This window comes from Maniola jurtina, chromosome 13 (assembly GCF_905333055.1).
Source record: "Maniola jurtina chromosome 13, ilManJurt1.1, whole genome shotgun sequence".
NCBI classification, from domain to species: Eukaryota; Metazoa; Arthropoda; class Insecta; order Lepidoptera; family Nymphalidae; genus Maniola; species Maniola jurtina.
Window position 1 is genome coordinate 123,073 of NC_060041.1, and position 15,747 is coordinate 138,819.

Below are 15,747 nucleotides of genomic sequence, written 5' to 3' on the forward strand. Positions count from 1 at the left end.
TATAGTAATTAGGAAATAATATATCGTATTGGATACAGGAACTAGCAATTTGTAGTGCACATAGTTCGAAAAAACGATAGGCGTTTGGGTCCCAAAAGTGTTGGCATCACTACCTCGTAGCAGAAAGCGCAGCGTTGAAAGACCCCTCACTAGGTGGAAAGACAACGAGTCGCAAGAAGCCGCTGGATTCAGGCGGCGCAAGGCCGTGGTCTGTGGAAGTCCCTACAAGAGACCTATGTCCAGACGTGGACGTCTAGCGGTTGATAATGATGATGGTTGGATACCTAGCTTTATGAGACCAGATAATACATCTAATGGGAGGCTTTGGCTGTGGCTAGTTACCACTCTACTGGATAATTCACTCTGCTATGAGCAAAGTCCTACAGCTACTCAACTCAGCGCGTAACATACACAAACTGAAATAAAAACATACTAAAAAGAATCTAAACAAACCAAAAAAAAATATGGCGTCTATACATATATCGCTAGGCATCTCGAACATAGACAGTATAGACTGGGGCTATGTACTCTTGCCGATAAAGATAAATCGATTCGAATTTCATCGACTATTTTTCTTCGAATTATATAAGTACCTACATTAAAACGTGTTATTAATTATTCCGCATTTGAAAAGGTTAAAAAATCATAAATGCGGTAAAAATAAAGATTATTCACAGTAAAAATAGGCTCTAAAAATAATAATAAACAATTCAGAGTAACAAAACTCAAATTAAAAAAATCGATATCGTAGACCTAGATAATCGATATAATAAACAATAATATCATTTTTAAAAAGGGACATCCCTTCTCAGTACTTTTGTGACAAATGAATGGCAATCAGTAAATAACTACAATAATGGCTTTTTACCAGGCTGCATGGTCTACGACCTTTGCCTTTCCTGAAGGGGATAAAAATTAAAAGTTAAAACTAACTACAATAATGGCTTACATAACAGCCGGAAGTTTAAAAGCACTTTTATTTACGAAAAAAATAATCCCAAAACAAATATTCATGAAACTTAGTGAGAAATTATGTTTTTATTTTAGCTTTAATAAATGAATAAAAAATTTAAGGTACAATGCTTCTTGTGAGAGTACTGTCCATGGGCATTCTCCTTTCATTTTCATTTCATATCAATAAAAAACTTCTACTGAAGACTTGGCTGTATGGGCATAGTTCCCTTTGCCTACCAGAATGGGTGAAGGAAAAAAAACTCTGCTTATATTCTACGGTTGGCGCCATTTTTCAGAAATTTTCTTTGCGAGTTTAGTTGTTTGATGCACAAAATGAGTAATTTCGACCCTAGTTTTTTTCTATCTATTAACAATAAAGTTGTTTTTATTATTTTATTGAATTGCTTCATTTTTTCGTAACTGTATTAAAAATAGTCGTTCAGTACACGTGCGGAACCGTCATTGCAACTTGTTCCGACTGTCAACCCTCGCCTTCGGCTGCGCCTCGGCTCGGGTAGACATTTGTCGGAACTCTTTGCAATGACAGCCTTTCCACACTTGTAATAAAATATGCTATAGTCTATCTGTAGTTGTGTTTGGGGAGGAAGATGCGCAAAAGCGGTAGTAGTATAGCAGTCAGGCTGACCTGCAAGACTTCATGGTGTGCGCGCACGAGTCCCTGACGTGGTCCTCCAGGTCGGCGCCGCACACGCTCTCGCCGCACTGCGCGCACGGCGCTGCGGATCAAACCAACAGTAGCTACTCATAGTTTGGCGCCAACAAGAAACAGTCCTATGAAATTACTGAATGAAAAACTTTATTGCGATATTCATTTTTAACCCCCGACCCAAAAAGAGGGGTGTTATAAGTTTGACGTGTGTATCTGTGTATCTGTGTGTCTGTGTATCTGTGTATATGTGTATCTGTGTATCTGTCTGTGGCATCGTAGCGCCTAAACGAATGAACCGATTTTAATTTAGTTTTTTTTGTTTGAAAGGTGGCTTGATCGAGAGTGTTCTTAGCTATAATTCAAGAAAATCGGTTCAGCCGTTTGAAAGTTATCAGCTCTTTTCTAGTTTTCTTGTAGAAAAGAAGGTTAGATAACCGTTAGGTTCATAATATTATGTCAATAGAGAAATGTCAAGCTGTCAAGATGGACGTTGCCTAAATACATAATTATTTATTTGAAAATGATGTTTTGGAAAACTCAGATAATTTGGATCGTCGGGGGTGTTATAAATTTTTAATTTACACTTGTACTTGTATTTGTTCTGAGGGGAAAAGATAGTACAACAAGTAAAATGGAAGTAATTACATTTTTAGCAAGTAAATGGTGTCCAAAATGTTCAATTATTATGTTTACTAAGAAAGTGTGGAACATCTCATACCCTATTTAGTCTTTCTTGTTAGCTTGGATCTAGTGTTGGATCTAGAGTGTCCATAGTGTTCTCAAAGATGTACGCAGTCTGCCAACCACACTAGGTCAGCATGGCTCTGAGCCCTTCTCATTCTGAGAGAATACTCATACGGACAATCGAGTATATAATATGCTCACATAGCTTGTGCATGTTGTCGTGGTGGTGGGGCAGGTCGGCGAGCGGCACGGGCTCCTTGCACACGGGGCACATGCGGATGTTCCTGGCGCAGTGCAGCGCGTGCATGGTGAAGTTCACTGCCGGGATCTCCCGCTTGCTGACAGACATACATACGCCACAGCTTATTTGTTGTCAACATATGCACTGTGAACTGGCAATATGTCTTGCCTCAAAACAACAATTTCACTTTAAAGTGAGTTTGTGAAGTGATAGTAAAAAAAAGAATACCCAGCTGAGTTTGTTGTTGGCTCTTCTCAGACTGGGGCACATTTAGAACCCTCGTAGCTTTAGTTTTAAGTTTGTGTAATTAATTATCGCCATTATATCATCTTACTAATCTAAAAGTTCTGACCATCAAAAGGTGTACCTAACTACCTTCTACGAATAAAATATGATTTGAGTTTGAGTTTATACTATTTCATACTCTGCAGTGTCACAGTGCAATACAGCTATCTAGTTCAGAATGAAAACTTGAAGAAGCACACACACTAGCAAGGCTTCACGTACATTGGCAGGCGTATACATATAATCACTATTTAGATTAAGGAGACAAGTTGTTTCCTTCACGCTATAAAGTAGTTAAAATTTTGATAGTACTGGTTGCCAGTTCAAAGTCAATATAGCTATATAATAAAATCTAAATACTATCTACTCATCAAGGGTCCTAACTCAGCTATATAATTGTAGTGGATACAAAAACAACCTGAGCTGCATTTATTCTGTCAAGGCCCAAGCGGGAAATTAGTAAAAACCTTATTAGTTATTACTAAAGTACAACTGATAAGTTCCAAGATGATTTATGATTTCCGCACAAAGTTCTTATGCACTGAAAACATGTGTGAGATAAAACTGAATTAATCTAAAATCAGAAAATATACTCTTCCAAGATCCGTTTCCTACTACAATCTGTGTTTTTTCTTAGGTCACATCATCACTTCTCATCAAGTGCAATAATTGTGTTTTAGTCTACGTAAAAAGTCACTCACAGGAATGAAGCGAGCGAATTATAAGTTTGTCATTATTTGTTTCCAGAAAATGAGGAACTAAGAATTTTCTTTTTGATCATATTTTAACTGGTAAGGTAAACTGAAGTCCAGTACAATCTAAAGATTGAATTAAAAACCCCGAAAACATTTTACCACAGACAACAGTAGGTTAACTAGGCTTTTCTATTGAGTTCAGTTAAAATCATTGTTCGTATTGTTAACTGGATTAATCAAACGCCTTGGACTATTGACCTAGTTTAAGGCACTGCCAAGAAAGTTTTAAAATCATTATGTAACTTTAATTGAATGCATGTTTAACTTACCTTAACCAATAAAACTTTTAATACTAGCATTAACAAAAACTCAATATGTATACAGCTCATTATAATAATATACTCAAGATGAGGGTAGAAAAAATAATTTACTTCATCGAGGAAATCAAGGAATCATTGAAAAGCCGGAAGGGGATAAGAACAGGGAAATAATTTGATGAAGAGGTAAACAACCGCGCGAGCAGCGTCCAACACATGTAATTTGCTCCATTTATCCAAAAATAAACTCACATGAACATCACATCCTATGTCTCTAAAAATAGCGCAATTATTGACACAACAGCGCGCTGCACTGCGCCACAGGCCCACTCACCAGTTCTCGCAGGTCTTCGTCTCGCCCTCGTCCATTATGCTGCAGGAAATGCAATTATAACGATTCAAGTGTTTTCACAACGATTTTACAACATACTTTGCTGTTAAAGTAGCCTCCTGGCGTTATAGTAAACACTATTGTTCATCAAGTACACTGGCGCTTCCGATAAGCGATATCAATGAAAGCAAATTGTAATTATTTAAAACAAGCAGAATTTTTCATTTATTATTGTTAATTCAACTTTTATTTAGATCGGTGAATCCCGCAATTCCAGAATTTTGACGTTTAATTACTAATGTTGCCACTTGCCAGTTTTTACAATAATCTCTTGTCAATTTCTTTCTTGCCTTTTTTTGTCTATGGAGTTAACCACAGACGAACAACCTAAAAAACTGCAACAAGTGAAAACGGGTAGATGGACTTCGTCTGTGTTGGTGTTAGCTGGCGGGCGTGCTCTTTTTGGAGTGTTTTTTTTGTTAAAACTGACTGGAAAGCGCTCTAAGGGGCTGTCGTGCGTATGTCGGCGAGCGCCCGCACAGACTAATTATAGTTTCCGATTGAATTGTGTACAACAGAATTGGCCACAATTTTATTGGTATTGGGTAAGGACTGTAGTTTGTAGGTATTCTGTAAGTATAAATAAAACTACGAAAATGGGTTTAATAATATTTATTTTATTTTTATACACAATGCAAAAATAGTGAACATTGCTAGTTAAAATAAATGAGTGGTACTTATCGAGAAAACTTACTAACTATAGGAAAATAAAGAACTGACTAAAAGGCAACATTCACTACTTTCACAAAAATGATGAACTCTTGAGGGCGCCTATATCACACAAAGCTTTAGACAATATTTTATTTTAGAAATACCTATGTTACCAAAAGTACTTTTGCTAACAAAACTGCTGCTCCCCTAGTACAAACTTTTACAGTATTCAAAAACTAAATAAGATTTCGATTGCTTTAATAAAAACTATCTTGCATAAATATCTTACCTAAAACTCCCGTGGGAACACTTTGATTACCGGGTACAAGAGCCTTTATTCTTCCCTGGGATGCAAGCTATTTCTGTACCGAATTTAATCTAAATTGGTTTAAAGTTGGTTGGACAGACACACTTTCAGTTATAGTATAATAGGTCAAAATTAATGTAATCAGTGTTTTTAGATTTATAGGGGAGCTTCAGCAAAAAGTTATAAAAGAAAAATAACAATACTTCCTTAGGACACAACGGAGATTGTATTTACAAACTAAGTGACTTAAATATGCAGATATGAAAACAAATTTTACATTCATCAACATTCATTCAGTAATAAATATAAAATTTTAGAATCCCTATATATCACACACTTAATGGACATCTACAAAAAATAGTCCTTAATATAATAAACTTATCATTACAACTAGGTAAGAAATAGTCGGACCACTTGACTGAAGCGCTATGCTAAGTCAAAGTCTATATACACACACTTCACCAACCTAACATCCCCATGGATGCATCATTTAATAGGTTGAAATAATCGCCCATGTTGGAAGCCCACGTAACAACATAAAAGAATAACTATTCTAGACAATGAAAGTAGAGGTTGGAAAAGCGCGCCAAATTAAAGAAATATAAGTATAATAATACAATAGCTTCAAAATTAGTATATAATGCGTAAAGTCTTCTGACGCGCCATTTTAACTTTTGTCAAATGTCATGTCAAAAGTACGTTTTTGTCCTTATTTTAAAGGTGAACCGTGACGTGACACTTGGCCCATAGTTACAACGGCGCGTGAGAAACCTCGATAGGACAGAAACTAAACTAACGGAATTCTAAAGTATCATAATATTAGGTTATTGAGACCTCGTTGTACTAATTTGGGATTGCCATACTGATATTTTTTCAATATGCCACGCTTTTCTAATCTCTTCTTTCACTTACCAGAGTCTAACTCTTTATACCCCAAGTACGAGTTTTACGGCCGTATTCACAATCATTACTATGAGGTCTCACAGCGCGCTCGAACGCATAGTGTAGGTTCCACCAATCAGATAATTGTAAATTGACGTGATACAGTCTCTGATTGGTGGAACCGATCCTATGCGTTCGAGCTCACAATGAGACCTCATAGTAACGTTTGTGAATACGGGTGTTAGTTTTCGAAAACGAAATCTATGTCGAGTTTCTCCATAGCTTAGGTATTACATTGCGAAATTAAAATCCACAGATTATTCATTAACTGATAGACGTCCACAACTGGACATAAGCCTTTCACACGCCACCGCCACCCAGCGGCTCTGTCTCGTGTGATGTCCTCTGTGCACCTACTGAGGGGTGTTTTGACTGCGTTTTCCTACGCCAAGTCGCCATTGTAGCATCTTGGGACCCCAACCCACCACTTCAGCTTTACAACCCACTAAGCTATTTTGGTTACTCAGGTTCTCATTTCTGATAACATAGAGAAACTCCAAGCATAGCCTCTCTCCATCGCCCACCGAGTGACTCTATGACGTCATACGAGGCCCATATTGCCCGTGGTACATAACGCTGATAATAATAAATCAAGGAGCTTAGACTTGTACTTCTGGCACTGAGTTTTTCATTCAGTGACAAGTTAACCTGTGACTGCAATACACTTGGGGAAATGAGAAAGCAGTGTGAGGGTGCTTGTTTAAACTGGGTTTCCAGTACTAACAGGTCGGTGCGAGTTAATTAGCATTGTGTTATCTAATATGTCTCTTTATGTGAGAGCTCACAAGACCATCAACCTGTTACAAGATCATCCATCAAGGAAACCGGCTTCTTTAAGCAAACACTCTAAGATGGGAGCGGGGTAACCTGGAAGCTGCCTCTCTATCCGCCTTGTATGCGGCATCGTACCGGCACGTGTTCCAGATGGAACAGCCGGCTGCGGAGTGGGCTGCGCCGTGGTGGGTCTAGAAGTTCCCCCGCTGGAAGCCCAGGCCGACGCCTCGCATGGTGTGCGTGGTGGCGCGCGCGACCTCGTACTGCGCCTGCATGGCCTGGAACAGCTCCTCCTGCTTCTTGTTGGGGTCCTGCGTCGCGTCCACCGTGTCTACCTTGACAGCCGCTGTACAGACATACATTTACATAGGGTCTGATGTATTCGCTTCAAATCACACCATATATACACACACCATTTTACCATTGGACTGGCTTTTTGGTCTGTGCTCACTGCTCACGTTAAGGCAGGCCTTAGGATAGCGTCAAGATTCAGTTCTAGAGACAGAAGCATACGGGTCTGGTATAGGCAGCATACAAGTGAGAAGTCCTGGGTTCCATTCCCAGTAAAGGTAAATTGAAAATTTATAATTTCTAAATTATCTCTGGTCAGACAGCTACGGCCTTGGCTTGTTACCACCATACCGGTAAACCCGTGCGCGCAAGTCATTTAGCATTCTAGTACGATGTCGTGTAGAAACCGAAACGGTATGGGTGTAATAAAACTGCCATACCAACCAGCAACATAACCAGCGATCGCAATCTAAGGCTACTAGAAATACTAAACGAAAAATGACCTGGATCTTTGATGCCCATGAGCCGCATGAACTTGGAGACCTGCTTGCCGTCCGAGTCCTGCGCGAAGCGCGCGCCCGTCCACTTGGCGGCTTCGGCCTCGGCCGCGCCCGCCGCCTTGTTGCCCCACAGCAGTTTGCGCTTCTGGACCTGCAACGTAAGGTGACAAAACCATCACACAGCTACACTTCTTCAATCAACCTTCCCATGCATGCCTGTTACGTAATATACCCTACATTTTTTTAAAACAGTAGGCAGCCACACGCATTCATCCATTTGGTAGTAAAAAAAGCCACAAGTTTTTTATTAGAACAATCGATTTATTCGTCTTCGCAAAAATCAATAATCGATTGTTCAATTCATTCCATTAAATTTACGAATGCGGAGCGCACGGGCTGGAATGAATAAATCAAAAACCTATATTAAGTGCGCAATTGCATTCAATTTTAGATTCCTTCGTTCCGCGAGCTAAGTAACAATTGAAAACAATCGATTGGTTTTCGATTGTTCGAATTGTATGGAATGATTAGATTGTTATTGGAATGTATCGCTCACCTGGTCGAGCGCGCGGTGCGACTGTATGGCGTAGGCGGACTGCGCGCCCGCCGGCTGCGCGGCCGCGCGCAGCTGCCGCGCCGTCGCCATCGAGCCGTCGGGGGTCTTGATTTGCAGACCTGCGCCACCAACAGTACCCTTCATGACTCGTCTATGTACCCTCAATACACCAACCAACCGACCAGTGGTCAATTATATTTTGACGATTCAAAAGCAAGCAAAAGTTCATTTGAATAAAAATCTATTCTATTCTCAATACTGCCTGACAACTCGTGATACATCCATATCCATACAATATTATAAAATGCGAAAGTGTCTCTCTACTAGCGTTTAACGGCTCATCCATTTAACAGATTTTGTACAGGTAGCTTACATCTGAGACAGACATAAGTTACTTTTTATCCCTGAAAATCAAAGAGTTCCCACGGGATTATTGGACGGGAAAAATCCACGCCGACTCGGTCGCGGCCAACAGTAAATATGTGACAACGTACCCATCTTTTCCATGACCTCGAGCTTCTTGTTGACCTTGTAGGAGGAGGGCCTGTAGTCGCCCGACGGCGGCGAGCCGCGCCGCTCTCTGTCACTCGGCCTACGGAATGTCCACAATGCTCAACAATGATTCTGATACCAACTAAATTAAGCAAGCAAGGGGACAGCTAAAAGTTTGAAATCCAGCGCTGGATTAAATAAAAATTGAAATAATCATTATTGTTTCTTATAATTTTGGGAAGAATTGGAGGGAAGGAGGAGGACGACAGAAAGATTTAGTGCGAGACGGAGGTAGCTGGTAGAGAGCGCTCCACCTTAGGCTGCATCATCACTTGCCAGCAGGTCTGATTGTAGCCAAGCGCTAGTGTATAGAGAGAGGAGCAATTACCCGGCGTGGTGCGGCGGCGGCGGGAAGGCGGCGGAGGGGCGCGGCCGGTCGCGCGGCGCGCCGCCGCCGCTGCTCGTGCCGCTGCCCACCGACCTACAGCCGACAATATATCCTCATTTGTTTATATAATAATCGTGCATAACACAGCTAATGTTCCCCTTTCCTCTCCAAGGCTTTTAAAATATCAGATTAAAAAAAGTGTAAGGCTTGTGTTATAGGCACGGTAATGCAATTGAACTGTCCGTGTTGAACTTATTCACGCACATCTATGCTTGATATTATGAAGAGGTAGTTTGTTTGTAGGAAGTAATCTCTGGAACTACTGAGCCCATTTTGAAAATTCTTTCACCAGTAGAAAGCTACATTATTCTCGAGCTCATTACAAGCTCGGCTGAGATCTGTATTGTACACGCAGTCATACAGCTCGTGTTCAGATCGGGCTACTAGTTGAGCGCGCACTTACCGCCTCTCCTCGGAGCGTCTGTTGGGCCTGTTGTCCCTGTCTCTGTCGCGCTCGCGCTCCCTGTCTCTGTCGCGACGATCGCGTTGGTCGATGAATCTGCAAAATCGTCAGGGAATCCTTTGTTAGAAAAAAAAGTAGCCATAGACCCTCAAGGGTACATGACATGATGCAGTAATAGCCATACACCGGCAAGTTTGCTGGACGCCGGTTCAAGTCCGCACTCTAGTATATACGCACCTGGGCGAGACGGCGTCGCGGGCGTCGGGCGCGCGCGCGGGTTGTCGGAGCAGCGGCTGCGGCTGCGGCGCCATGGGGCCCTGCCGAACAATAAATAGGATAACGGTAGCTCCTTAATGTAATGAGCAAGTGTAAGTGACGACAAACTTTTTGAATGCTCTAAAATGTGCGAACAGCAGAGAGTAGGAATATAGCTTAAGTGCGTTGTTTGGTAGTCACTAGTCAGCTCATGCGATTCAATACCTGAACATCACAATGTTTGTTACAATTTATCTTTTGAATGAGCAAAGTACTATAAGATGATTTGAGTAAGAGTCTCACCCTGGCGTCAGTTCTGTTGTCGTCGGGGTGGTCGCCCAGCAGGCCGCGGCGCGGACCGCGCGGGTAGCGCTCGTCCCTGCGCGGCGAGCGGCGTTCGCGGGAGTTGCGGTCGCGAGAGTTGCGGTCGCGAGAGTTGCGGTCGCGAGAGTTGCGTTCGCGAGAGTTGCGGTCGCGAGAGTTGCGTTCGCGCGACCGCTCGCTAGGCCGCTCGCGGTCGCGGTCGCGATCGCGGTCTCGCCGTTTGTCGCCGCGCCGGTCCGCCGAGCGAGAGCGATCGCGCTCGCGGTTGTCATCTGACAAACACATTGTACATATTTCATTTTATTTAATAGGAAGCCAACAAATACTATCAATGCAAGACACTTGCATCACTATCACACGCTTGAATGAGGGTGTTTCTGGAGGAATTCCAACAAAAACATCATCATTCAATAATGAGGATAGATTTATTCATTGTAGAATACCCAGTATGAATGTGGTTTTAAGGAAAATGAATAAATTCAAGATCATATTCAAGATTTGCATTGCAGTTTGTACTCACTGGACTGTCGCCTCTCTGTGACGACGGGTTGGCTCGGCGCGGGCGGCGCGGCGGGCGGCAGCTCGGGCTCCGACTCGGCGCCCTGGGACTCCTGCGACAATACATTCACGCCTTCACTCCCTGTTGACTGACGAGTTGCAGTCGACTACCGAATGCCCGCTATAAGAACCGTCTTACAGGGGCATCCTCAGGATTTCAGTTACGTCTTGCCATCAAAATATAAATTACTATTTCAATGGGTGTTACGTATTTTTGAAATACATAGTAAGTTGTAGTCGTGAATTTGCAGTTCCGAAAACTGGGTAATCATCATCATTTATGATTTATAACTTGTTGGAAGGAAGTTCTGCTAGTAACATTAAAGGTCTTTACACATTACACATGCGCGACGCGGATTCCACTTGGACTCAACTCACAGTAAAGTATGGAAACGTGAGCAGCTTTATAAGGCGTTCCTCAGTCCTCACTGTGGAATTTTCATTTTGAAAGAAGTGGACTATGCATAGTCCATGCGTCGTACACTTCTTCCAACGAAATATTGAAAATCCTACCTTAGGTAACATGATATAAAGCTCACATTTCCAAGGAATTGGCGTCGCCTGTGATGTAATGTACGAATACCTTAATGTCTTAGTGCGCTGTGCGATCCACGGAAACTAATTTCCGCAACCCATGCTAGTTGTCCTCACATATATTTGATACAATGTTTGTATTGAAGCTCAGCAGTAAGTGTGGAAGCAAGAATATGTTTGTTCTAGCAAACACATTCGGAAACTGCTTGCTTATGCTATAGTTGAAATTCACCTTCCATTCCATATCTTCTTTACAATTATTTAAATAGCGCAATTTTTTTGATTAATTTATTCCCTTCTCTAGAGATATATATTTTATGAAAGTAATATTAAAATATATATTGAAAAGCCCATAAGCTGGAAATAATATATTATAGATATAATATAGTACTCGATAGATCTAATCATAGTCTAAAAGTTAAGAACATTTTCAGCAATGAAAAACAAAGTTGCAAATAGAAATATTCAAGTTCAATGAATCTACCCTTTGTAAAATTATATTAAAAACTAGATGCCTGGAACTTCATTGCAGTGGATTTACATTTTTTTGAAAGTCCTGTGGGAACTCTTTGATTTTCCAGGATAAAAAGTAGCCTTATCCTGGATGCAAGCTATCCTGTACTTTTGATCAAAATCTGTTAAACAGATGGCCCATTAAAAGCTAGCATGCAGACAGACAGACAGACAGACTTTCGCATTTATAATACAAGCATTGATTAAAATAAACAAAAACATATCTTATTCTAGGATAGATCATTGTCGATTTCATAACGATTTATATGTATTTATTGTTTTTCATGCTGCCAGGTGTCCTAGAAGAAACTTTTTCAACAAATCTTGTTGAACGCCCATCCAGTCCTACGTATATACCAGTCATAGAACATTTTAGTGATTCATAGTTAATGACACATTAGTTACCTCTCCAGCACATTAAATATAAATAAAATAGAAACTGTCTGTTACGCTTGTGTCGTCTTAAGGCTACGTACTCACATGCTAGCAGTAAGGGACGGCCGCATCGGTCGCGCGTCGGCACACCACGGCGGGCAGTATTTGACTTTTGTATTGTGTCAATTTACAAATGGGTAACATATAAAATAATAAAAGTGTTAATATCATCGTTGAAAACAGATGGCTTTTTTATTTTAATTATTTTTAGATGACTTTAAGTATATGATTTTTTTTGTTACTTGATTAAGTATATATTTATTTTATTTAATATTTAACTACAGATATAGAGTCCCGTGTTGTAATATTATACTTTTGTATAAACACAAGTATGATAATATATAGTTGCTACAGAATCAAATATGTATGGAACTAGAAGCAATTTTAATGAACAAAATGCTTTAAATATTCCCATACTAAGCACCCTTGTCTATGAACTATTAGGAAACCTAACCACCCCTTGTCACAAAAAATTGCCAGATAAGCTAGTTTGATTGTTTCATAACATGCATGTTTCATAAGTGAAGTATAAAATACTTTCAAGGCAAGAGTGAATAGGCATCTTCTAGAATGTAGGCCCACAAGCTCCAACCTCAGCATTGTTTTTGTTGGGCATCATTGTCATCTAGTGCAAGCCTATCCACACTAAGAACTCTTCAATACTGATATAAACTCTTTTTCATTTTGAATAATTAAAACTCCTGAAATTGCTGAGAGAAACAAACAACAATGATGACACTTTATTAATTCTTTGTCCCTAACTTTACACTACTGATGGGGCCAAACACTAAAGTGTACTTGAGCCAAGTTGGATGAAGAATGTTTACTAACAAAGTTGCCTAGCAACCTATTGTGGGGCTTAACTGCCTGCCACATGTTGTTAGGAAAGTACAGTATTGTGGGGTCAAAAAATAGTAGTAAGAGCCTAATAATGTCTCACTTAAGGGCCAAAACCTTTTTAAAAAAGGAGAAGGTTTTCAATTCACCAAATTTTTTTTTCTGATGCATGTGAGCAGAGTACTAAGGCTCCTTAATAAGATAGATGCAGCTCCAACAGATCACGCATGAGGCAACTTAACTATCACATGTGGAAGCCAATACCATAGAAAATATAGAGGTAGAGTATAGACAAAGGTTGAGTATAACTGACTAAGAACAGTGAAAACTCGTGCTAGTAGTCAAAATAACTTATCTGACATTTCTAACAACCCAGCATCAATATGACAAACATTAACTGTTTCTTGGCAACTGATGTAAAGATCAAATGCCAAAAAACATCTACAATATACTATACCCTTATTGATTTACAATATTCAGGGGTAAAATCTCATCTCCTCTCTACACAATGTTAGAAATGGCTTACATACACGAGAGCTACTCTACTAGTGTATAGGTGTAATGGAGATAACTCACCTCACTCATGTCCATGTTGACATCGTCGTAGTTGGTGTCGTCCTCCCGGCGGCGGGCGCCGGCTCCGCCACCCTAAAATACCAGGCTATTGTCAAGCAGAGAACGCTGATTAATATCTGTTTCTTACTTACAATACTAAGCATATCTGAAGAGCTGGCAAACAAAACGGTGTAATTGCAATAAATGAAATTTTGTAAGAGCTAACTGAATGAAACTTGTTGAAACTTTACTGTAATTAACCATTTTGATTGAAATCCCAAATTTAACACAATTTCAAACTGTTGAGTTTGGAATCGAGTTTCAAGTTTGTGAGCATATGTGATTTAAATCATTAATTTCGCACTAAATTCTAGTAGCTTTAAGTAGCTTGGAAATCTAAAGATAGTAGGTAGGTATTTAGTGAGCCAAAATACTCTGGACTGAAAAAAACAGATGTATTTTGGCCACAAGTATAATTACACCATTCGCCAGCTCCTCATTTATTGCCCCCTTAGCACCACAGTTTAACAGCTAGTGTGACGATCTTAAGCGATCGGCTGACGACACTCGTTATTGGCTAGAATGCAGTTGCAGCAACAAACCCAAAAATGCTTTAATTACAACTTTCGTGCTAAGAGGGCATTTTTATTGCAATTATCTCTAATAAATAACAGCCAAAACAAGTCTAGATCTTTGTACAAACATTCCAAAATGTTATTTGAAATGTGCTTTCTTTCTTCAAAGGCGAACGTCAAAAATTATAGCACCCATGTCCCATACACAAAAAGGGTCAGGAATCGAAATAAACCACTTTTCATGTTTAAAATCCAAGGCTAGCCTGCTCGCTATTCAAGAACTATTATACTGCACATTCTACTAAACAAATTGGGTTGTAAATCTTTATTTTAGCCATGAATTTAAGGTTGAAAGTACGTACCGATATATGATATCCGTAACGACCAGATTCTCCATCGTCGTCGCTTCCGTAGCCAACTAGAGAATCCATAGTTGGAAACGTTTTTCAAAGTATATGATTACTAGGAAAAAGATTTACTTTCATTTGGATATTACACAACAAATATGAATTTCTCGACCACCACCGACCAGAAACAAAAGAAAACCACACAATTCACGATTTTTTTTTAAATAAATAAAAACAATATGGCGCGGCCAAGATCGATCACAGATCACAGATGATTAATCAAATCATAGAGTAGAGTAAAGTAATCTTGAGATTACTTATCTATAACCTGTCTAGATAACCCCATGAAGAAGTGTTGCCATGTTGCCAACCTTATTCAGAACACTCGATTCAGTAAGTTATTGTTCGATAAGATGTAGAACGATAACTTACCGAATCGAGTGTTCTGAATCGCTGGCTGCATAGAGTATACTTTGTAAATATTGGCCTTTTGAGTGACCAAGGCCGACTCAAGACTGTACTGGGAAATCTTATAGGACCATGCATTGTCACGGCGCTCCAAGTAACTACTACTTTATGATGCTGCTAGAACTCACAGAGTACTTTTTACATACGGGAGAACCGCACCCGCCGCGCCGAAAGAGACGCGGTGCGGTGCGTCAGCGCAGTAGCGCGACAGTACCTAGCTGAATTATCCATTTGTTGGTCATATGAACGATGAATAATTATTATTAAGTCAAGAAATGGGCGTGGGAGGTTTCTCATGCGGAGAGCCAGAAAAACTAAAAAGGTATAAAAAGAAAATCTTGCGGGTTAAAAAACAATGAAGCATACATCGAATCCCCGGCTCCGCTGCACCACGCCACTCCACTGGCTCCAAAATATTCTCCGGAGCTAACACTGCCGCATCAGGCCTCGCCGCTCCGCTGCTGCGTCTTTATAATGCGTTTGGGGTCATAATTACCTACTTTAAATCAATAGAAATAATATTTTTTATGTAACGCCGCTCCACTGCCATGTAACGCTGCACCGCTATAATAGTGGTTACATACTCTTTGGCTATAGTGCGTTTCGATCTTGGAAGGTAATATTTCAATTTTTGAATCGATATTCGGAAAGCAAAAATCGAGAAAATTGACTTTTCTTTTTGTCAAAACCGTGAATCGATGTTAGAGCATGCGCAATAAGCAATATTTCGGTTACACTGACCAAC

The 15,747-nt window shown here is 40.2% G+C and overlaps 1 protein-coding gene across 6 annotated transcripts; it reads right to left on the reverse strand.

Moving 5' to 3' along the window:
• Nucleotides 1-4,836: 4,836 nt before the first annotated feature.
• LOC123871143 (U1 small nuclear ribonucleoprotein 70 kDa) lies at nt 4,837-14,703 on the reverse strand. 6 transcript variants are annotated; one of them, XM_045914756.1, is made up of 12 exons: nt 14,550-14,703; nt 13,634-13,705; nt 10,701-10,791; nt 10,349-10,452; nt 10,160-10,318; nt 9,839-9,918; nt 9,602-9,697; nt 9,139-9,231; nt 8,753-8,850; nt 8,259-8,377; nt 7,706-7,853; nt 4,837-7,257 (listed from the first exon to the last, which is right to left on the reverse strand). In XM_045914756.1, the coding sequence occupies exons 1-12, from the start codon at nt 14,616-14,618 to the stop codon at nt 7,103-7,105; spliced, it is 1,284 nt and encodes a 427-aa protein (XP_045770712.1). In that variant the 5' UTR covers nt 14,619-14,703; the 3' UTR covers nt 4,837-7,102. The 6 variants fall into 6 exon arrangements, with proteins under 6 accessions (XP_045770712.1, XP_045770711.1, XP_045770714.1 ...); XM_045914759.1 differs by adding an exon at nt 12,266-12,329 and having other exon boundaries at nt 7,104-7,257; nt 10,160-10,452; nt 14,550-14,616; XM_045914760.1 differs by adding an exon at nt 12,266-12,329 and having other exon boundaries at nt 7,104-7,257; nt 10,160-10,452; nt 13,634-13,718; nt 14,550-14,585.
• Between the last annotated feature and the right edge of the window lie 1,044 nt (nt 14,704-15,747).